Here is a 25072-nt window from a genome sequence, read left to right on the forward strand (position 1 = left end):
ATAAAGTTGTTTATCAAATAAATAGATTTTTTTTCTAATCTGAGTTGTGATTTCATACAGGAAAAAAATTCTCCACGCCCTGTACATGATGAAACATGCTTGCTTCCCCTTTTCGAGCAGAAATGTATTAAAATTGGTTTACACATAACAATAATAAGTCCATCATTCGAAACAATTCATAAGAGGTAAACAGTCCCGTAAAACAAAAATTTTTGATAAAATTTCAAAAATTCGATCGTACATATGTAAACTTACTAGTTATAAGTAACATGGTTCTTCATGATGAAAGTAATCAAATGTATAGGTTAATAAGGTCAAATTATTCCTTTGTGCTTCTTATAATGTGGTTTTCTGTAAACTTTTGAATTTGTGACTTAGTATACTTTACCTCTGAGGTACAGAGATGAAGTATTTCTATAATCTCACATCTCTGCTTCTGATGCCATTATTCAGTATCGGGTTACCTGTCACTCACTCCGCTCTTAGTTAGAAGTTTCACAAATTTCCGGAAAAGACGATTTTTAAAATTTTTTTTGAAAAATGCAAATGTCAGTCTTAGAAACAAGATTTAGAAACTGTTGTGATTACTGGATTAATTCGATTAATCAAAGAACATCTTTATTAAATTCATGAATAATGCAACAAAATTTTAGAACTCCTTATCCACACTCGAGCGTAGTACTACTAGCCACCTTCGCCTTCCTCCGCTTGTCCCTGTTGACCTTCAGCTGAATTATGTGGCTGTGTCTAGGCTGACGCTAAATGTGATTACATATTTACCTACATAAGGTTACAACAGAAACGTAAATTATAGGAAATTTAATTCTCTACAACATTGAGTAGAACTCTTTGGTGGCTAAAATGGTCCAAAACGAAGATAGGCGAAAATTTGAAGAAAGTGCCGATTTTTTCGGATTTTTGCCGGCGGGCGCGAAGGGGGAAGAATTATGCATTTTGTCGTATTCATTTGTTACCGTAGTATCGGGAATGAAGTAGTTTAGTTTACAATCGTAATTACTGCGTCTATAGTCATAAAATAATTTATTAAAAAAATTAATAAATAAATTTACAAAGTCGAAAATTTCAATACAAATTGCAAAATAACTACATTTTCAAGTCTTTTTGTTATAAGAATCACTAATAGTCTGGTACTTTGTTTTATATAAATTATGGGAAATTAAAATAAACGATATAGACTAATTAAAATTACTGACGTGTAGGTATATTCCAGTTTTTAGCTATGATATTTGTTTAATGCTGAAAAAATTAAATGCACGGGTACTATAAAACTTTGCAGCCATATCGATCACCTATAAAAAATCACAAACTAACAGTCGAATAATTAAATGTAAACAGTCCTGAAAATAAACAAAATACAACTGTTGTCGCGGCGATCAACTAAGTTACACAATTAGGCCATTATAATATCACATATGTGTAATTTAATTGAATTATAACTACCTACTTATATCGTTTACAACCCTTGATAGACATAAATATCAAACCTCGCGTATCTAACAACACCAACGTCAAAAAGTTAATAAAAACCGATAAAAAGAATTAACATTAATATATGCGATAATACAATTATTTGGTATAAAACGTTTCCCATAATACATTCATAGAAGTGGCACATGTAACAGATACATATCTCTAACGGATCACAAAACTGCTAATAAGTAATAATAGTAACAACTAGCAGTCTTATTTGTTCATAAAGCGGAACTCACGTCTTCCTTTCGTTCGTCTTTCTCCTTTTTCTTAGATCGCTTTCGTCGTTTCGAATCTCGCGTTTTCGGAGATCTTTCCAGTAAAAATAGCGCTTCGTGAAAATCGTCTGAACTCAAATTTGATTCTTGAACGTGCAGTACGGAACTTAAGGCGCCATCGGTAGAAGATTTCGGAAACCTGAACACTTCTTTTTCGCGTTCCGGTTCACTAGCACTCTTCGATTTCGTCTGTTCTACGCCCGGACTACTCGACTGTGATGGATTGTGTTTAGGACTGTTCTGTACGTTGTCGTGTGAACTCGTAGTGTTTGAGTAAATCGAAGACGAAGGAGGTAAGGAATTGTTCAGACTATTACTAGAAATATTTAACGAACACGAAGATAGAGGCACAGGAACACTTAAACTAGACGATCTAGATTGTCTACCATTTGATACTATGCTAAGACCTGGAGATTTTGGTTCTGGTGTTCGCGATATTGAAACACCTGAGATAAACAGGGTCGGTGATTTCGGGATGCCCGTTTCTGATTCGTACTCGTTGGAGCTATCGGTTTCCAGAGCGGATACGTTATTGCATTTGGCAGCGGAATTTTTGCAAATCTTTATTCGCAAATTTGAGTGTTTCGCGTTTGCGTCTACGTGACTATCCACTAGAAAGCTTGTCGATTTCGAAATATTTGGGTCCTGACTATGTTTTACTTTCCACGGGACGTCGTTGCCATTGCGTGTTAACAGAGAGAGCTTCTGCTGCACAACCACCGCGTGCTCCTTGCTTTGGTGATGGCAGGACTTGGTTTCGTTCAAAAGTTCAATACTCTTGTTGATCGCTAGCTTTGTTAAACCGCAACGTTTCGGTAGGTGTGTGGCGCAAAACTTCGCTTTTAACGATGCAAACTTGTTTTGTTTCTTAACCTGTTCGCTCTTTGATATGTCATTTTTCTCATTTTCTTTGGGGAGATTATCGTGAAAAATTGAAGCGGGTAGAAAATCCTTTGCGTCACTGGCGCCGCAGCTCTTGTTTTCATCATTCGGAGCACTGTCACTTAACCCTAACACCTCCACATCGGCATTTATAGAATCCGATATCGTGGTATCCTCCGCAGAACTTTGTCCTTCATAGTATTTCTCTTCGGGGTGAGTTTGATTCAGAAACCGACACTGCTTCGCACGCTCCGCTGCATTCGTCGCGACAGCCTTACGTCCCACATCCTCTGGCTTTTCGTCATGTTGTATGCTGTGGTCTGAATCCAGATGGTACCTAGGCTCCTCTCCATCCATTCTAGCTCGGGCATCCCTGTTGGCTTTCCTCACGCAAAGATCTCCGGTTGAGTGTGACCTCTTTAACCGTATATCGGCTACGAAATCGTCTTCGTCGGCAAACGTAAAGCCATTCTCGTGTATATCCGATATTTGAAACCTCCCGTCTTCGTTTCCATTGCACGGTTTAAAGAAATATTCATTTTCGTCTTTTGTCCAGTCCTTAGCACAATCGCTGTTCATCAAACTTAAGTTTACCTCTAATTGTTTAAAATCAATTTTTTGGTTCGCCAACGACTTTAAAAAATTGTCGACTGTGATGTCTGCACTAGTCTTTTGATACGATCTGGTAGTGCAACTGGCTTCCTGTTCTAATCGTGGCGGTTTACTTGTATTGTTACCAGAAAAATCTTGTAAACTTAATTGTATGGCTAATTTCAGCTGGTCATCGTTGGTCTCCACATTGCTATTTGGTGCACTAGAACTGGCATCTGGCGTAATGGTGATTGCTTGTTTCATTCGATCTTCAATCATTTGCAAACGAGACATTTCTAACGCTATGATTAATTCTACGTTGTAATCCGACGATAGTCCGAATCCTAAATGGAAAATATTTTAGAGTAGGTATTGCACTCGATTACACTCACTTCCACAATTTTTCCAGTTGCATTGGAGAGTGCACTGATGATCTTTTCCGACGGGAGAGCCGCGACTATGTGATCGGGAAATTATATCTTCGTCGTCTTCGGAGTCATAGTCAGGCCACTCAGCATTTTTTAACCAAGTACTCGCCTCTGAATACGAATGACTCAGCTTTTTTCCATCGATATATTTTCGTTTGCGCTGCTTTCTTTGTACTGGGGGTGTTTCAGCTGGAATAAGACCTTGAGCGACGGCACGTACGAATTCGTGCCGTTTTCTTCTAGCTAAATTTGAGGTTTGAATTATCACAGATTTTGGCGTACGTAAATATGGACGAGCGATCATTTCACTCAACTTCTCAGTCACCTCCTCCAACTCGTTCTACATTCATAATTACAGCACCTCTAATTTTAAATTTGAACTCTACCTGCATAAATTCAAATATTGTCTTGTTATATCCATCATCCTCTAGATAGTAACCGTATACGTATGATCCACACAAAACCCTTCGCGCCTTTAAAAGCTCTCTAACCCCATCCTCTACGAATTTTGTGCCCTTTTCACCATTTTCTGTAAATTACGCAATAATTGCGTCCGTTAGCGACCAAACTCACCCACCTTCTGTACATTTTAAACCTAAACTACTCGCCAAAAGCTCCATCTTCTGCCTTGCACCAGTTAGAAGCGGTTCTTCCAGCTTTTGACTATTCTCGTGATTGCGAAATCGAGTGTAATAGTGCAAAAAGCGAGACATTTCCTGCATTTGATTATTTCGATCGACCGCCTCGGAAATTAAGCTACCCTGCTTCTCGTCGGCTTTGTGCACGGCTTCAAATCGATTGCAACGGAAATAGCCGCCGGTCGCTGAACTGTGCTTTTTCCAAGACTCTTGGCAGACCCAACAGAAATCAAATTTGCACTGTAAAACAACGGAGGGCTACTGGAAACGATTCCCAGAGCTTCTTACCTTTGAACACTTCATATGATTGCACCCTTCGTTTTTTTGAATTGGACTTTTACAGTTAGGGCACGGCTTCGAATTTGTAACTAACCACAGGCAGTTAGCAGCATCCTCGCTCTCAGTACATGACGCCCTCAGTTCTTCTGGTTTTATCTCTGCGATTTTCAGCTGCCACTCCTGCCACTGTTTGCAACCGCATGGGGCGTGCGCTTCACCTGTTAACCCACAACTTCGGGTGGAAGTCAATCGTAATTTAACATACCCAGACATTCCCAACAGAAGAAATGGCCGTTCCCACAATCAACAGCGTGCGAACTTTCGGGAACAGTTTTGTTTGGATTTTTACTTTCGTATTGCTCCGTTTCTGGAAGACGAACGGCCCTTCCACAGCCTGCAATCGGACACCATTTGATACTTCGATTGCTTTCGACGAATGCCTGAAAATCAGTAAAAATTCAGCATCTACTGTTCGAAAGTACACTTGCGGTAGCAAACTTGACCAAATTCTATTTCACTCTGCAAACAATTTATAACAGTGGCGGCTCATGAGTTTCGTAGTTGGTGAGGCTGGGCATGGTAAAGGCGTAGGGTGAGGGTGGGGGTATTATGAGTTAGTACTTCCATAGTAGTCGCCTTCGCCTCCGAAAAATTTCCTACCTAAACCGCATTTTTTAAATACTCCAAAAACAATAAATAAATAAATTACTCTGTTAAACACAACAAAATAAACATGATTTCTAAAATCCAGACATATAACTAAATAAAAATTTCCATAAAATAAAAACAGACGTTCTGCTAAACATTTCGAAACAAATTCTTTAATATTTCTTATAAATTAGCGGTATGCGGCGATTTTTTTGCGCTGCAAAATGATCTATTATTTCTTCCACAAAACCGTCGTTTTGGCATTTTATAAACCCTTTTTCGATTGAAATTTTCGCCACGTTACTTAACCGCGCCTAACCCATGGAATTCCTAATGTGGGTTTTAACTTTTTTCAATGCAGAAAAACTTCTTTCGTTCGAACCTGACGCAACGGGTAAAACAACAGCCACGCAAATTAGCTTGAAGAATTCCGACATACACGACTGCAGTTCATTGTCGTGGAAAAATTTCATTTCTACAGGCGTGGTGTAATCTTCCACTAGGTTGTTTTCGTATAAAACAATTAACTCGTTTTTTAATAAATCCGCGTTAAAAAAATTATATTGTTGAATTAGTGATTTTTATTAGATCATCAGGAAAGTTTTTAGCAAAACAAGAGAATTTAGAAACATTCAGCAAATCGAAAAAATGCAGTTTTTCGATATCAGAGAACCTGATCTGTACTTGATTTATTATAATATCAATAATTTCAAAAAAAAAATTTGGCGTAATTGCTGTTGTTTGTCCTCCATCTCAGATCCTTTACGTCGTTGCGATCGTAGTTCATTAATGTCGATGTCTAGTTTAGTTTTTATAAATGTTGTCGAAGTAAATGTTATTATTTCGAAACGTGTAATTTATTTAATGTGTTTTAAGTGTTTAAGTGTGTAAAGCCCGTGCTTTGACGGTATCCGTAAATTTACTCTGTAATACGTTAAAAACAGTGTCCGTGTGCTGGAAAATATAAGTGTAAAAGATTCTAACAAAAATATATTTTTATAATCTTCCAGAAATTTCTTTAAACCAATTGCGCCTCTTAAGATGCATCGTCAAATTCGAGACTATTGATGATAAAATCAAAAACTTCAAACAAACTATCTTTATTGTTTGGAACAGCACGAGACGTAAAATTCTAACGTGCTGGTGCACCGGTAGGCATTCGACGTCCGCATATTTGATCTAATACTGAGGTGCGTTCTGTAGATTTGAAAACTAGGAGGCAAATCCGGATAACGACGCGAAAAAGACTGACTGCTTGATTACAAGTACAAGCTCCACAATATCAAATTAAATACGTGCGCGTAACAATGGGTAAATAAAGCTTGGGGTGCAATAGTTTTAATTTTGGTTTGCAAACCGTTCAGTTCTCCGGCCATTACTGCCGCACCATCGTATGTTTGCGCAATTAATTTAGTGCCCAAATCGAATTTTCCGAATTTAGTTGTTAAAAACTGAAACAAATCCTCTGCAGACCGCCCAGAATTAACGTCAAAAAATCCCATCAATCGTTCTACAGGTCGCCCTTTAAGGAGATAACGAAATATTACAGACAACTGCTATTTACAACTAACATCAGTAGTTTCATCGATTTGCCACTAAAATAAATGATTTAGAAATTTCGTCTTCTATTTTCTGATTAACAACAAATGCGACAGAATCGATCAGTTCATTGATTCATTCTGAATGGTTTTAGATACTCCAGAAAATACCGATCTAGTGTCACCATCCTTTTCCAAAAAATCCCTTAAATGGGGATCATATCTGCTGACTAGGCTCACAAGCTCCCTAAAGTTCCCGCGGTTTAGAGAATCGTCGAATTCATCATGGCCCCTAAACGGTAATTCTTGGATACAGAGATGTATTGTAATGTCAATAAGGCTTTTCAAAATTTCTCGATTTTCCCTAACTCCACGAGAGTATAAATACGGAAATTTCCAGTACCAAAAGACAGTTTCCCGCCGTCTTTTAACGGAGCAATCTCTGTGCCAGTCGCGCCCGTAAATCATAAGTGCGTTTTCTTGTAATAGTGAATTGAGGCGATTTTTTTTAAGAAAATCAAGAGAAAGAACCGAGCGAAAACATTTCCATCCAGCCACTACATCGAAGGCGAAGACGATCCTTCACGGCAGTCCGGAGCAAGTCTGGAAGATTGCGAAGATTTCCGAAGAACAGTTCCATTTTCAGTTCTACACGCGGTCCGTGCACAGTCTACTTGGAGGGTGCCGAAAAAGTCACGTTGAAACCTACCTGTCTGTGATTGGCCCAACCGAAATTTGAATTGCAGCTTTCAGTGGGCGGTCTTGACGAGTTAATTTGATTTCAACATCGATCGGAGCGAGACCAAGACTGCACTCCGAATCCTAGTGCACATTAACAATAGACGTTCAAGGTATTTATAAATCAGTAAACATTATCGCGTTGCAGTTTATCGTCTTCGTTCTTCGCCCCGTCGTAGATTATTGCATTGTCGTTTGAATTTGTGTTATTGTAAAGGCGATTTAATCACCTACTAGGGTTGCATTCCAATAAGTGCTTGTGAGCACTGTTTTTTGTTTTCATTTTAACGACTCGTGCCTGGAGACGTTACTACACCCATTTACAGCAGTTTGTTTTGATTTTATTTTTGTATACTAATTTATGAAACAAGAATTAAGTTTCTTTCTGTACTCGGCGGTTTTAGAGTAAATATTTGGATTTTTGACTAACGTAATAAAGACAGATTTTCCTTTCTATGCAGTGAATTTTTGTGAATGAATGAGTTAACCCTACTTTTACAGGAACGTACCGCCTCAACTCCCATTTCTCTTGACGTGTGTTATTTACAGCAAAAAGGCGATTTGCCAAGAGAAAAAGAACGTAATAGGCTTTAATAAAGACTATTGATTTTTATTCATTCATCCTTTCCCATTTCCTCGCGGTCAGAAAAGGATCATCGACTGAAGCTGGCCGGCGCCCAACAACAATTATTTTATGTAAGAAGAACCACCCCTAAATAAAATAGTTTGAGAAAGAAACGGTAGGTAGAGTTGAAAAGTAACCGGTTACAATTGGAAATGCTTATGTTTTGTATGGGTATGAAGTTACGGGTTAGTCGAGCAGAAAAGAAGACAATTGGTGTGGAATCAAGTGATGATTGCCCAGTACTCGACTGCAATCGGTAGATTCAGGAAAGTCGCGGATACTGTCGATATGGTACTCTTACGTAACAGTACGCAAGGGTTTTGTTAATTCGAATCTAAATTTATCGCACATCGCCCGTGATGGTATTACACACATGTTACAACGCTTATTATTTGGAAAGTGTACGGTTGCGACACGAGTGAGCTTGCGAGCGAGTGGAGCAAGTGATACCGTATGAATAAAGGTTATTTGTGTTACATATATGGCGTTGTACGGTTATTATTCCTAATGCCTCCGATGGTTGCCAGGATTGCGAAATCTGTGAATTTTTTTTCTCATCAAACTCAATTGACGAAATGTGATAAGTACTTTTATTGTGCAACGCTATACCATGTAACGCACCGGTTACTAGTAGAACCCGTGTGGCGAGTTGTATATAGTATTTTCTAAGTTAAGTATAGGTAAAATAGATAGGTTAAGCTTGTGGACACCCTGTGTACATTGGGTATATATATTAAAGGGTTTGTATCGTGTCCAATTTCCATCCCCCGTCAAATGAGAATTAACGATTTGGTGTTGGGCATGATTGTGAAAGATCTGCAACCGTTTTCCATCGTAGAAGATCTAGGTTTTCGATCGTTACTAGAAGCGTTAGAGCCCTCCTACAAAATACCCAGTCGATCTACATTGACTCAATTTTTGCTGGAACACAGATATAATTCAAAAAAAGAGACGCTTCCAACTTTACTAGACACTGCTGAGTATACCAGTTTAAGTACGGATGCTTGGACCTCTCGAAATGCGGAAGGGTGGCTGTTACCGCCCACTTTATCACCAATGCGTGGAAGCTCTATGGATGTCTTTTGTCATGTTTTCCGTATAATGTATCACATACCGCAGGAAACGTTTCCAACCAATTAAAACGCGTCGTGTCCGAATGGAAAATTTCGGAAAAAGTATATGCAATCAGGACTGATAATGCGGCAAATGTAATTCCTGCTTCTAGATTAACACGATGGGCGCACATTCCCTGTTTCGCCCACAACATTAATTTGGTAGTAATGAGCGGTATAGCAACAGAGTGTAAAAAAATTCAAAAGAAAGTGAAAGAAATGATAGAATACTTTCACGAGAGGTCTCAGGCCAATACTAAACTGTTTGCAACACAAGCACAAATGAATTCTACCAAAGTGACTATTGAGTTGAAAAATGATGTAAAGACGCGTTGGAACTCGACGTATTACATGTTCGAGAGAGTGTTAGAATTAGCCGAACCTTTGAGTGCAACGGTAGGACTTTTGCACAATCCCGTGACCTTACCATCGCAGGACGAATGGGTTGTGTTGAAATATTTGTGTATCTTTTGAGTTTGACCGTTGAAATGAGTACGGAGAAGAATGTTTCGTTGTCAAAGGTAATTTTAATAGTAAAGGGTCTATATTCGTCTTTGGAGCGGTTGCAATCTCAAATCACCAGCGAAGAAGGAAAACTCATACAACAACTGTTGGTCGAAATTACTGCCCGTTTCGGAAATACAAAAGACAATGTGATATTGTTGGCTTACGGTTCTGCTTTACATACTCGTCTCAAAGGAAAACCGCACCATCATCTGGAAGACAATGCCATTTTAGGGAAAGCATTTTTTTAGACCCCAGGTTTAAAACTAAAGTATTTGGAAGGGAAGAATACTTGAGAAAAGTTAAAGACAAGCTACAAGATGAAATTGTTAAAATGATAAGAAAAAGCCAACAGGATATTGTCACAAAGGAAACTCCTGTTGATACAACTGTTTCCGACGACAACAGCGACCTGATCTGGTATGATTTCGATGAGTCTGTAAAATCTTCAACAAGTATCATTAGTCCAACCGCGACCGCTATTGCAAAATCAGATTGTATACGGAAGAACTAAACTTAGATAGGAAACAAAATCGTTTGATGTGGTGGAAAGAGAGAGAAAAAGTATATCCGTGGACCGTGGCTCTCTAAGTTGGCAAGAAAATATTATTTTGTGTACGGTCTTTTTGGCCGACGAAATAACACAGCAATATTTACCAGTTATGGCAATATCTGAAAGGCAAAGTCGTTTGAAAGGCAATACTACGGAAAAAATTCTATTTTTAAATTGTAATGACCACATCTTATAACTTATAAGCCTTTTTCATTAAATAAAATACGTACATTTCTTTCTTTCTCGGGCTTTGAATTATACCTTACCTACATACGATAACAAAGGGACTGAAAATGAGTACTGAGTAGTAATAATCCATCCATTTCATGCTTCTAAATCAGAGACTTGCTATAATTCTAATGGCCGTTTGCACCGTTTTACTAAACATCGTTTAAAGTCGTAAACACTGTTTAGCAATAGACAGGGTTTGCACCGTACATTAATCAACGTTTAGAAAGGTGTAACCTATGTTTAATCTAAACGTCCAATTTTGGGCGTTTAAAGGTCTGATTAGTACGAGTATGTCATAATTTGTAGGTTATAGTAGATACTACCAGTATCTTTATTTTGATTTTCTTTCTGTGGTGTCATAAATTTTGATAAATTATGGATGTTGTTGAAGAATTTTTCATAGAAGATGATTTAGACATATTGGATATAGTATAGTTTGGTTTCCCACGTAAAGTTTATACTAGGAAAAATCATTTCGAGGAGATGGATAACTTAACATTCTTTAAGCGCTTTCGTTTGACGAAAGTATAGTTCTGCAGTTGTTAGAATTAATCGAAATGGATCTCGAATATAATAACAATTTGTATGAAGCTACTACCTAATTACCCATGTGTTATCCTACACTATACTTTTAGAAACAATACTGTAGCACCTATTGATCAGTTGTTAGCAGCACTTAGGTTTTATGCAAGTGCCGGACATTTAAGGACAGTGGCTGATTTTATCGGCATGGATATCTCCACAGCATCACGGTTAGTTGCAAAGGTTACACATGCTATTGGTAGACTGTATCAACAGTTTGTTAAAATGCCAGGTCCAAATGAATTAATTCAAGCGCAGAGAGAATTTTATCGTTCATCATCTAAATATAAATATAAATATAAATATAAATGCATTATGTTATATGAGTAACTATAGTAACGATAACGAATACTGATCTGCGTAGTAACGAAATGTAACGATTACTAAAAAGCAACGAAAGTTGACTATTATGGCAGTATAAAGGTGTTCTTAACTTGTGCAACTCGTATATCTTCAATTTATAGCTGAAAGTACTTACAAAAACTACCTCTTACCTTAATATCGAACTGCAAATACCTTCTGGCCATTTCAGGACTGACTAACCGTTCAATTAGTTCTACCGGTACTAAAATATGGCACTGATAGGCTGGGCACATAATGTGATGAGCATCCCCATCCTGTATTTTAATAGTCAGATAACTCTCCCAACAATGTTTACAAAATATATGCTGACACGACATCAGTATCGACTGCTCCCACTCAGACATCAACGAAAAACAAATTTCACACTGAAACAGCGGATAAATGCGTCTATGCGATAAAGGCGAGTTACTTACCATAATTTCCGGTTTATAAAAAGATTCGTTAGTCTCCGAAGACGTACTGGACTCCCATGAGTTACCGTGTTGCAATGCGGAACTAGGCGCCTGCACACCGGCCAACTGGCAACACTCGACCGGATCCTTCATCCATTTCTCCAACAGCAGCTCTCTTGACCAATCTGTCCGGCAATAATTAATTAAACAGAATATGCGCAAATAACACAGCGAACTACCGTTGTTTCTTAAAAGTGCTTCGGCGGTAAATAAGGGTATTTTTAACATATCGGATGTATCAACTAAAAGTTGATCCTTAGCTTCCTGCAAATCCTGACTTCTTAGTCCACTATAAACCTCCTCTTGCCCGTTTAAAAATTCGTCTTCGTTTACAGTGTTTACGTTATCGCCCTGGTAAATTAAAGCAATTTTAAAAATGCCATTTTAAAGTGCTTGTGTTAGTTATTAAAGTTAAATGACAAACAAGAGGTAATTAAAAATAACTTTGACAGTTATGAAGACATGATTACTTAACGGTGTTTGTTTAATTAATTAGGATTATTATGATTCACTATACTTTTATGGTGTTTTAATGTGACATTAGAGGAAAAACTTGTGCGAAATAATATTTCTGCTACAAGCTTAAAGAAAATCTTTTAGATCGCATCCCACGGTAAAGCTCAAAGCGAAGCGGATAGTTTTTACTATGCTGTTGCTTAATAATTCGCATGGTCTAAGTAGGTATAACCCAGTATTGTAAAATCCTGCAGGTACCTAAAATAGTAGTAAATGGTAGCGGTTCAAGTTAAACAGGAACAACAGATATTTAGGGAAATGCTACATGAATTTTTGATCCCGATGTCAAGACTAGTGCCCGGACGACTTTATTTGCAATACCCTTTTCTCTAAATACATGGATTATTCGAGTTCTGACTTTTGAAAAATGAATAGTCGCCCTTGCCAAAGGTACATATTTTCAATTGCAATTCCAATTTGCAAATAAATACATCGTAAAAATGGCATATTTGAACGAATTCTTCTAATATGGAAAGTTTGAATAGATACCTACAACGAATTCCACAGTTCACGCACAACGTAACCGAGAACACAAACATACATGGGTGTTTTTTTAGAAACATACAGCTTCGGAAGTTGAAAAGGTTTAATCGAATACTAAAAACGTGAACGTGGCGTTCTATATGAAAAGTTTGAACAAAGGGTCTTGCAGTCCCACACCCACAAGATGTTATAATGTAATTAAAAGCGGGAATCAAATAGCATTAGCAAACGTACAAACATTTACCATAATCCAGACTCTGCAAATGCGGTAGTTGAAAGATTCAATAGAACCCGGAAAACACGAATGTGTTGAACAGTTGGAATATACAAGGTGCCCTATTTCTGTAAGATACCACTACATTATTTTGCGTAGAAATTGTTGGTGTAGAGGTAATTTTACATACAGTATGTTCCAATAAAACCGGCATTATTGCTAATTTCCTTCTTTGGAGACTTAGCAAAGATGATCATTTTTTCAAGATTAAAATGATTAAATAAAACAGAAGAAATGAGCATCTGACGATTATGATAGACAACAAAACATTTTTTTTATGGAAAACTCAATAGTACATGCAAAAAATTATAAATATTTAAAACTATACAATCTCAGTGTCTAATTATCTGCAATACAACATTCCTTTGTTTATAGTTTTATCGTTTTCATGTTCATTCTTTCTATAACATTTATTGACAGTACAGTAATTGACATTGAAATTTGTATGGTTTGTATCTCTGTTATTAGTTATTTTAGAGCGACCATTTATTAAAGATTTTTGCTCGAGAGTCCGTTTCAGAATAATTCATTTTCGCTGGCCTCGCCCTTTTTATCAAAAAGAACCACAACTCTTCAATTGTTCAAAACTGAACACGCCTTCGTCTTATCGAGGGTTTTCAGTCCTTTGATGTATTGATTCATATATTAAATACGCAAGTGTCTAAACCAAGCTTGGGGTTGAAGTCACCTTTCGTATTACAAAACAATTTCTCATGAGATCTAGTTATTAAACTTCCGGTTCGGTGACCTATTAGACACTAATGAAAATCGACGGTGTTTGATGTGTCCCGACTACTCGTCTGTTTAATTTTTGACCACGAATCGCATTTGTGCGAATAGCTCATCTTCGTAATTTAATCGGGTGTAAGTAAATATAAACGTTCAATTGAAAGGAAAGCTTTCAGTTGTGTTTGCATTTACCTTATTAAATGATTCAATACAACAGACCAGGGAATCATTCACAATTATTAATTTTTGCCTAATACCCGGTCGACTAAAAAAATTCATTTGAAAAACTGAAATTATCGGCATTCCTTCACTCAACAGTGCTTAGAATAATTTAATTAGGTAGACTGGGAAATTATCTCGTAATAAAACGCGCATTAAGCATATTTGAATTTTTTGTCCAAGATAAGGATGTCTATCATGGGGATCTCGAAAATCAAAGAAGATACGAAGATGGTCCGATCAGGAAAAGTTGCCCAATTGTAATTATCAAACTGTAAAGAAAACAAGGAAATTCCGATTACTTCCGAAGATATGCCAGAAAAACCGAAATTTGCCGATTTCGTTTTTATTTTTTTCTGATGACAATTCAACTCATGTATAAAAAATCGCATAAGCCGCAGTGAAATTGTCACTTTGACAGCGGCAACTTTTCCAGCGACAAATGCACTAGTGGTTTTTTCACTTATTCATTTTCGAACCAATTATCGCATTACCCTTTCCCATATGACTAGTTTGACGTCTGTCAATAATTGATTAATTTGGTGAATTTCTTGTTCGTTAAATTGTCCTGCCGAATTACACTCGAGGTTTGTATTTAAACCGAGTAAATTTGGGTTGTGGCAATTCAAATCTGTTTCCTTTTAGCAATTGGACTCGAAAAACTGTCAACCTAAAAATGCTCCACCTGCGGTGTCGCATTTTTATTAGTTGACAGTTTTTCTCGTCTAATTACTAGGCAACAGATTTTTATTACCTAAACAACCCAAATTTACTCGGTAAAATACAAACCTCTTGTGCAATTATAAGTGATATTTGAACAGATTTTTAATACATCGTTCGTTAGAACCCAATAGAATAGTAAAAGCACTTCCCATGAAAGACTAGCAGAGGAAAACATCTCCTCGCGGTAACTTCGGTAACCAGAGTTCGGCATCCTCGTCCCTTGAACAAGGGTCTGAGGTATAAGCCTCTGAATTCGGCCTAAGACGCCACACGGCCACACTAGTGCTAATCAGGGGACGAAAGCACCCCAACCTCCTCGATTGCTCAGCCGAGGAGGGCTTCTACCCCGATTTCGTGCAAATCTCTACTACAGATAAGGTAGTACGTAACCAACCCGGACAGGACCAGACAAGTGGATAACGTAAACAAACGATAGCGCTTACGGCAATTGTGTATGAAGCCAATCAGGCAAACGTTTGAGGCAATATGTGTGGATATGTTGGTGGATTTCGCTAAAAACCATCCACAAAATAGTACTCAATTTTTGGGGCACTTCTAAGCTCTAGCTTTTATTGGCGACATGAGATAGAGAAACCGCGTGACAAACCTCACAGCGACTACCTCTCAAAGACGCGCGCCTTGCCAGAGGTGATTAATTTCGTTACGTAAGAGTTGTGCGCGTTTACAAACTCTCTCCGACGACACCAGTCTGAAAACAATCGGACCAAAACTCTAGAAGAAGATAGGAAAAAACTGAAAAATCACCACCTTAGTCAAATACGCCGACGCCTCGTCTGGAAGTGGTTGATTATATAGTCCCGGTAGGTACATGTATACTCCTCGTCTTTCTACAAGCGTTCCTATACGGGCCCTCATTGGCTGGCTGGCTGGTAGACAACCAAAGTGAAAGCTATATTTTTACAAATAAATTTGCAAAAATGCGCTAAAGAGGCACTGTGAACGTTGAATCGATTTGGCTAAACTTGGCATTGGGTATTATATCGCTAAAGCTATGCCCAGTTTGAATTTCATACAATTCGGTTTATAACTAACGGAGATATCAAAAGGGCCTTCCTTAGTTTTTAACCTACATTGCCAATTCACGAACTCCGATCTGCAAATTTGATAAAGAATCCACCTGCAAAATTTCATTATAATCGTTCCATCCGTTCTCTATTAAACCGATGGACATAAAGCTATCGAATGAGCGATTGATCGGACGATAGGATATGTCTACTTCACGACAACGTAGAAAGTTGCAACCTAAACTTAAAACTCACGTATGAGTCACAAACGTGTGTGTTATGGTATGACTTATTTTCAGCCCTTGTAACAAAGCTCTTTTGTTGTGCATGTCACTCTATTTCAAAACCTATTAATGTATTTCACATCCTTTCCACAACCAAATAAGCTTTATAATTGTAACTCATACAATATGCGTACTTACAAAAACCATTTTACTTTCCAATAGCCTCGCAATATCGTGATGCGACTGCCGCATAGCCAAATCGCAAGGTGTCAACTTGTCGTTATTTTCAGAAAAAAGCGGCGAACCATGACCTAACAATAATTCGACACATCTCTTCAGTCCTGTCGAAGCGGCCCAATGTAACGCCGTGTTTCCCTCCTACATTTCATAATTAAGTCAACCTCAACATAGTCAGAAACTAACCTTGTCTTGCGCGGCCAGGTCGATTTTTTCTCTTCCACCCTCCTTCAAATGAACACCCTTCCAGTAGACCAGCAGCTGCACGCACGCAGCTCGTCGTTCTTGTGCGCTAAACGCCTTGCTCTGATTTAGTTGGCACGAACAATGCAAAACGGTCTCATTCGATCCGTTCTTCTTGTTAGGATTCCCTCCCAAGTCATTTAGGAACGTTCTCAGTAGGTGCTTCATTCCTATATTACAAACTTAAAACTTTTTCTCTTTCAAAAGCGACACTCACCGTGTTTTGCTGCATAGTGTAAAGCGGTATTGTGATTGTGGCTTTCGCCGTAACTTAAATTTGGGTCAAGGTTTTTTCTGAGTTCGGGTGAATTTTGGTAAATTTGCATCGCTGCAAACTCGTCGCCATGTTGAAGGTATTTCTTAAACTTTGAGGAAGAGCTTCCCATTTTTTTTTTATTTGGCAGGTATTAGGTAACTGTGAAGAGTTGCGAAGAAGTGCTCGGCACCATACTTCCTTGTCTGTCAAGAACCCTCTCCGAACAGAATGAATAGAATGTATGGCACCTAGGACAAAAAAGAATATTAAAAATCGTCGCTTGTAGTCAAAGATAATAAATTTTGGCTTCGAGCTCGGCACTAGAGAGGTTAAATAGAACTAATAGAATTTCAAGGCACAGGAAAAGAAAGAGTTCTGGTTTGAAAGTACTAGAAAGTGTCTTAGCTACGGTTAGTTTTACCAACATAAACTTAAAGGAATGTTGATTTTTAGAAACATAATCAGCCGTTGACTTCAATTTTTCTTGAAGATTGAACAGCATCCCAAAAAGGGTTGTCCAAATCTCTATTTCCAGGCTGGTGTCGAAACATTAATTTATCTCTTACCATTCCCCATACTGCGTGTCCAAGATATTTAAGAATGAACAGCGTGGGGAAATCGGAAACTATAAGAGGTACACAGTCGGTGAAATTAGAAAAAAGGGGTATTTTGAGGTTTGGTAAAATGATTTAAAAAATCACAACTTCCAATCAGTTCCGAAGATATTCGAAAAAAACCGACATTGATTCGTTTTTACTTTTATTACGATGTATGGCACAATATGATTCTGTATTACGTCATTTAAAGGAACCTCTAATGAATTATTTTGACATTTTACACCAAAATGTTTATTATTTATTAAGTTATTTAAGACAGAAAAAATGCTTTTTATTACATTTTTAACCTTTTGGTGTAGTAGGCGTTGACAAAATGTTATAATAATTCATCGATGGTTCCTGTCAATGACATACCTAATAAAGAAACATATTGTGCCTTCCTGCCATCCATCAAATCAAAAATGCCATTCAATACAGTATGTACTTTTTTGTGGTCCATATAAAAATATGTAGTTGATGATGGTTTCCTAAAGACAAAACATCGCAGTGGAAATCTGTTGGGACGATCTTGTAGAGCTTAAAAAAGTATCTGCCAGGAAATGTTATTTGTTTTTTGACATATTTTCAAACAGGGTCGGAAAAAAATAAAATATGGGTAATTTTTTTTTTCGAATATATTCGGAATTGATCTGAATTTCCGAGTTGATCATTTTACTAAACCCTAAAATATGCAACTTTTTTCTAATACAAAGCTCAATAATTTCTCGATGAATTTATTTTAGGTATATTTGATTATTCAAATTTTCCTTATGTATTAAAGGGCCAAAAATTGACCCTAGATGAACCCCAGTCCACATATTACAGCCCCTTCTTACGATGCGTTTTTGAAGCGCTGCCTTCACACGGAGCGGCTTGACCTTTGTAAAGGTTACTGTCACGCACTATAATAAATCCTTGCAACGATATAATCATCTCAACCAATCAATAATTAATATTAACCATGACTTTAATTTAAACAAACAATTTATTAAATGAAGCAATAATATCACGCCCCTTTACTCTAAAAGTCGTTTACAATTTATTATGTACCTATGACTGAAACTATAAGTAGTTAGTCCAGCACTGAAAGTATCTTCATTTTTATAGTCTTATCGGGCTAAAATTAAAGGTAATGATCAAGTGATCAAGAATTCCGGAAATTGCATTAGAACAATGTGAAACATAATTAATTCCCACAAGGATACACCGCACAGATAATTCTGCAGATGAGTTTACCACACATTTTACTAGCGTATCTAAACGCAATTAACTAAATCTAAACAACCCTCCTATTACATAGAGGTATGTTGATGTTTGTGATCGAAGAGTTGTTACATGCGCTATCTTTCAAGGTTTTAAATACAAGTCTTATTCTACGTTTTAATTTTGAGTGCCAATTGTGCATCCTAGTGCGAATGTTAATTTCAAGTTTAGTTTTACGTCCATGTAATGACCAGTTGTATCCCCATCCATTTCTTATCAAAATCACTTGATCTGCTGACATTTTGTAAGAAATTCGTACACGAATGCAAGGTCAATCTGTAATCTCGGTTAATCTGTTATAACAAGTTGTTAATTTTGGAATTAAGCACGTTCATAATCATTGGATACCTAATTCTTTTTCAAGGTTTATGATACCAAATTTAAGTACGTTTAATATTTCTTGTGGATGATAAATAAATCATTGGTTAATTTACTTGAGGAAGTACCTCCGTATCTTCCCAGTTTTATACAAGGAAAGTTAAGCATCTAAAGAAACTGTGGCTGATTCAATGACAATCCGTTCTTGAGCTATAAGGGAATATACCCGATTACGATAAGAGGTCGAGGAGGAAGGGTATGGTTGGTAGAAATGAACTTCTTTCGTTGAGACCCCCCCCCCCCCATTTTCGAAAGTTTAACTTGGCACCACTAAAGGCATGCGTATGCAAAATCTGAGACCAATTGGTTGTCGTATGTAAAAGTTATGCACGTTTCACTTTCAAAAACAGTATCCCAGGGAACAATTCGTGGGGGAAGGGGGGGGCCCTTTAGACAGTGAAATTTGATGGCCGTCTAGCACACCTTCAAGGTATAGGCTACCTACAGCAAAAAATTTCAGGACGGACGGACGGACAAAACGCAAACAGTAGCACCTTTTTTTAATTCGGCGCTAAAAATACAGGGTCTCAATTAATTGAGTGCCGATAATACAAGGTGTGAATCCTCGGATGATTTTAAGGAGAAAAGTTTATATCAACATATGTCCTACACCACTTAGTTTTTGAGCTACAGGGTTTTCAGAAAAAAGTGAGTTTTTTATCATAATATAATAATATCACTCAGGTATTTTTATGAAATGTGTACACACCTTTTCACCATTAAGGAGCATTTGACGTAAAAGATTGTTTTTTGAATTTTTACCAGTGACGTCCGTACGGGGTTTGAACTACCATTTTATTTTAAGAATCGCGATTTATTTACTCAAACGATTAATTCAAAATCTTAAATTTTAAGCGAAATGACAAGGGAACTGGACCATATAATAATAATAGCGCAGCAGAATAATTAATTATTACAATTCCAGAACAATGGTGAGTAATACTAAGAATCGGCAGATCAAAATAACCTAAAATCAGCTACCAATATACAGAAATTCCCTCAAAGCATAATAAACAAGTGAAAAATCAAATAGCGCATTTCCACTTCTGATATAATTTCGTAAAAATCCGAGCACAAATAAAAAAGTTAGGGTTGCACATGTGCAATCCATTTTTGACGTCCCACTTCAATTTCAGTTTATAAGAATCCTATCCTAAAATTTTAAAAGAATTGGTTTACAAATTACGAATGGGTATGCGCAATAATTGTTTTACGTGTTTGTATCCGGATGCGCAAAACAAATTTATTGGATTTGGCATTAGTTTTATCTCCATTCTCATTTAGATATTTTGACAAATAAAAAAATTAAAAAAATTAAAAGTTATCGTGGACAACTGCAGACAGGCGGACGGACAGACAGACTGATACAAACTGACAGACAGCAATACAAGATTCTAAACGATCTCGAGGAAAGTGTAAAATTATGGCAGATAAAAAAATTGATTTTTTACCATAACCTTTTTCGCAAGCGAAACAGAAAAAAATTCTTCCTTAGTGTACATTCCTTTTATAACTTGGACGAATTTTACCAATGTATACCGACACCGCACAGCTAACTTATTCTAAATGTTGTTTTTTCCTGTAAAGTACTCATCTATGTTATTGTTTGTTAACTTGTTGTTTATACCTGACCAGGCCTATATGTGTTTTTTACGATCTATGGCAATAAATTATATTATTATTATTATTAAGCCTGGACACCATAACGAACCAAGCGAAAAAAAGGCTGTAGGGACGGACGGACAAACTGGTCACAATAGCGCATTTCTATTTTAATTTTTGTGGAAATGCACTAAAAATCAACAATCTATTTACTTAGTATAAAATAAATGAATCAATGCAACTTAATCAGTTGTTTAGATAATAGATTCGAAAATATCCTTATTTACACGACATTTGTTATAACAAATCTCGATACATTCAAAATGGGCGACGTAAATAAAACAATGGTACAATAAGACAAAGTATGTCCATATTATATTCGTAACGTCATTGGGATAACCGTGCTCTACCTCTCAATAAAGTAGGGGTTTGTGTAGTCCTACCAAAGAGTTACTCTTTGGTCCTATTACTTAATATGATAAGGTCTGTTCAACCTATGTCAACTGCGTCAATCAAACTATTTTTATTTAGTAGTAAACAATTGGCTAAACTCCACTACATCTGTTATTGCAAAGAGTCGCAGTCACTATTCACTAATCGATGAGACTGAGACTGAATAGTTTTCAATTCTGTGCATATGCCACTGCAACACACTTCAGTAGGTCTGTTCAGTCATTTATGTACAAAATAAACAAAAGAGGTCCCAAAATAGCACCCTGTGGTATATCAGCAGTAACCATTACGAAGTCAAAAGAAAAATTATTATACAAAACACGTTGAAATCCACTGCTTACATACAAGTCAAGTTGTAGCCAAAGTTGTGGATCTTGACAACATTAATGTCGTGCCGAATGGTGTCCAACGCTTTACTAAATCAGTATACACGACATCAAATCTATTTTCCGTAAATTCATGGTGGTGATTCGCTATACGTATATGTTTTCTTACATTCGGGTATATTCTAGCGGATAAGACGATTTTGTAAACTATCGCAATGTCCCTAAATATGATGTAAATACGGAAGGGCCTAATTCTTTGGCTTATTTTATGACTAAATCAAACTTACGCGTGGGTATTTTATCTGTGATGATGGTAAAAATGTACAAGGTTTTGTTTTTTCAGAGATCATGTATCACTAAACTTTTTTCGGTGCGCCACTGGTAGATCGTAAAATAAGAATTTGATTTTCTGATTTGTTTGGAAAATTTTTGGTATCTTGTAATTTTTATCGAGAAAAAAAATCAATTTTCGATACCTACTTTGCTAAATGAAAATAACAATTTTAAAATGTTCCAGTTCTTGTGTTTGCATATGTTTATAAATTAAAGGTTTAATTTGTAAAGTGTACGATGACCATTAATTGTAACACCCTGTAGATCGGTAACGAAGCGTTTGGGGACCTATATTTATATGAATTTTTAGCATAAAATAAGCCAAAGAATTAGCCCCTTCCGCATTTACACCATATCTAAGAACATCCTGTATTAAAAGAATGTATGTGTCTAATAAATATGTTATTAGAGTAATAAATCTGTAACATTGTAAATTTTGTTAATTAAAATGGTTGGGCATGAGTTTAGAGGTCTTTTTGACACACATGTGAAAACTGTTCACTCGGTAATTAAACGATATTGCAGTCAGGGTGTATTATTGAAGGTCGTACATTGTCTAATATACCCAAAAAAACGTATGGGAAAATATCTAAAAGTTGTTGGTGCCTTGTCAATAACAAGCAAAAACTGCACTGAATAGTCTCGGTATCGCAATTAAATAAAATATATGTGCAAATTTCCCATGAGTTATTCTGAATATAAATACCCTACCTAATTACTACATCAACAATCTATTTGAAAATGCGGATAAAGACCGTACGGGAAATTAATCCGAATGGGAAATATTTTAAAATTGAATCGACTGTCTGTTGTAATTGATTACAACAATTCTTATTCGAATTTAATCATACAACTAACGACATTTTTAGGCGACTTAATGCAATTACAAAGATAAGGTATTTGTTTTTACTTCAAACCAGACGTTCACTAAAAACATTAAAACAAAACTTACTGTTTCAGGAATTACGTTCAATAATTAACAACACGCCCGTATTTCGATTAACAGAAAATTATGCCAAAAGGAATAGGTACTCACCCAATATCGTTGTTGAGCACTATCTGACATTGTTGCTGTAAAATTGGAAATATATGCAACAATAAGTTGACATCTTTGTAACACTGTTGAAGTTGTTTGGATGCCGGATCGATTATTCAAACGCATGCGTGAGCGTCGCGACGCGCGCCGGAAGCGGTTATTTTGAAACTTTTATTTATAGATTAGATTATTGGTTTTTCGGGTAAAAAAATTCGAATTAATCAAATTAATTGACGGCACTTTCGGTATGTTTAAATGACGTAGCACGCTAGTTGTGATATTGTTTACGTCGTACAGGTAAACACACAAAGGATATTCTAATTTCCTTTATATATATTTAAATGGAACGGTCATAACTATACTGTTTCGTTTTAAAGTATCGAATGAAAATGATTGCGATTGTAGAAAATCTGTTACGATTCTGTCACCTTCAATTATTGCAAAGTACAATCAATTACGGGCGTGCATTTTTAGTTGATAGCTCTCACTTTTCCAGACAAGCCATTGTGATATTATCGGTCGCGCCCCAGCTCTTCCGTTATTTGATTAAATTGATAAGATAGGTGGGATGTATTGATAAACAGAACTTTTGTTACAAAAAGTGTTATTAATTACATTACCTAACTAAAAAGTCAAAATTCACTATAAAAACTTATTGCAGATGTTGGCTACACTTAATCTTAAGTTCGGCCGTAAATCCTTTGCATTACATTTGATTTTTGCACGTGATTCATTACTAGAAACGCTTGTGAAATTATTACTATACCTAATGGAAAATTTCAACGACAATCGATAACAATAGTGAAATAACTTTGTACAAATGTGAAGATAAAAAGATCACTACAAAATCATGGAACATTTAGCGTATCAAGGGATGGGGGATAATCACGAGTCCAGTCTTCACATACAACCGGTTTCAAAACCACTCCAGTGGAAGGCTGTACTTTCCTGGTTGTAGTCATATGGACAGGATAACCAAAAAACGGACGAATGGATTATTTGAGTGTAATTACTCGTACTTTAAACAATAACATTAATCGGTAAAATTAAAGAGCCCGGCAGATTATTTTTAAATCGCAAACTTGAATGCAACAAAATAGATAGCACACAGAATTGATACTTGACCTAGGCTTGAAAGGATATCAGTTAACCTTGCACCATTTGAATTTCTAATTAGGTATGTGAACTTATTCAACATTGAAAATTAATTAGCATCGCAACCGATCTTATTCAGGCTTTGTTTGCGATTCCCACAAGTAGATATCTCATTCTAAAACAAAACTTGAGCATATTTAGAGCAAGATGACGCGATATTTAATTTGGTTTTATTTCGAAAATCTGGTCAAGATGTTTTTAAGGGTCTACCTATCCATCTTTGTACAAAACATACTAAGAATGTCACAGCTGATACCGAAATAGTGGTAGTTTTGTGGGACTATACCACCGTTCGGTTCTTCTGCCTACATTGCATTTACTTACATCAGTAGGATTAGTAAGTAGATAAGGTCCACAATATCACTGCACAATTGGTTTAAATAATAAATCTAGCATTGGCCTCAAACGACATTTATTGAAGTTTTATCCGAAGTGCACAAACTTGAGATTGAATTTAAACTCGTCCTTTAAAATTAGTACAATTACCACTAAAAACTAATAATCCTATAAACAATCAAAGATGACCCATCTTTCTTGTTATTTGGGTATACAATTTATGGTTTGTGTTTATTTTAAAATTTTCTGCTTGAACATCAGAATTTTTAAAAATTGGAATTTTTTTTGGTAGTTATGGCATCGGAATAATGCTTATTGTATACGCTATAAATGGAAATTTTATTTCAACAATCAAATCGTCCCCTTTTAACCCATCAGGTGACATACAAACTAAGAAAATCAATATGACAAAGCTCAATATTTACCCTGGTAATCAAAAACGAGATGTATGAATAGTCTACAGTCCTGAATTACGTTTTCTTCTTTAGCCAATTGCTCTAAAGCAATGTGTTCATTTTTTTTTCATGAATAATAGGCTTACAGTGGCTAATGTCACCCGAATATAGGTATTTCTTAGCTAAAGGTGCAAAACCATAAGTTAGTTGTCGTTTGTAAATGTCTTGAAAATTAGAAGCAGTTAAAATTTTTCTTCTTTCGATTTTCCATTCTTCGCAATTGGCTTGGTCAACGGTTTGTCTTTCTAAATTTTGTTTTTCAATTTCACTTTTCTTT

General features: G+C 36.5%; 1 protein-coding gene across 2 annotated transcripts; it reads right to left on the minus strand.

Annotated features, from left to right (window-relative positions):
• Positions 1-1028: 1028 nt before the first annotated feature.
• Positions 1029-23234, minus strand: LOC116165643 (ankyrin repeat and IBR domain-containing protein 1-like). 2 transcript variants are annotated; one of them, XM_031480250.1, is made up of 13 exons: positions 22850-23234; positions 16824-17110; positions 16550-16776; positions 16325-16504; positions 12113-12284; positions 11895-12058; positions 11613-11846; positions 4853-5027; positions 4597-4805; positions 4248-4548; positions 4057-4199; positions 3635-4010; positions 1029-3586 (listed from the first exon to the last, which is right to left on the minus strand). In XM_031480250.1, the coding sequence occupies exons 2-13, from the start codon at positions 16990-16992 to the stop codon at positions 1713-1715; spliced, it is 4224 nt and encodes a 1407-aa protein (XP_031336110.1). In that variant the 5' UTR covers positions 16993-17110; positions 22850-23234; the 3' UTR covers positions 1029-1712. The 2 variants fall into 2 exon arrangements, with proteins under 2 accessions (XP_031336110.1, XP_031336111.1); XM_031480251.1 differs by lacking the exons at positions 16325-16504; positions 16550-16776; positions 16824-17110; positions 22850-23234 and adding an exon at positions 13177-13263.
• Between the last annotated feature and the right edge of the window lie 1838 nt (positions 23235-25072).

The sequence above is a fragment of the Photinus pyralis genome, unplaced genomic scaffold, assembly GCF_008802855.1.
Source record: "Photinus pyralis isolate 1611_PpyrPB1 unplaced genomic scaffold, Ppyr1.3 Ppyr1.4_LG3a, whole genome shotgun sequence".
Lineage (NCBI taxonomy): Eukaryota > Metazoa > Arthropoda > Insecta > Coleoptera > Lampyridae > Photinus > Photinus pyralis.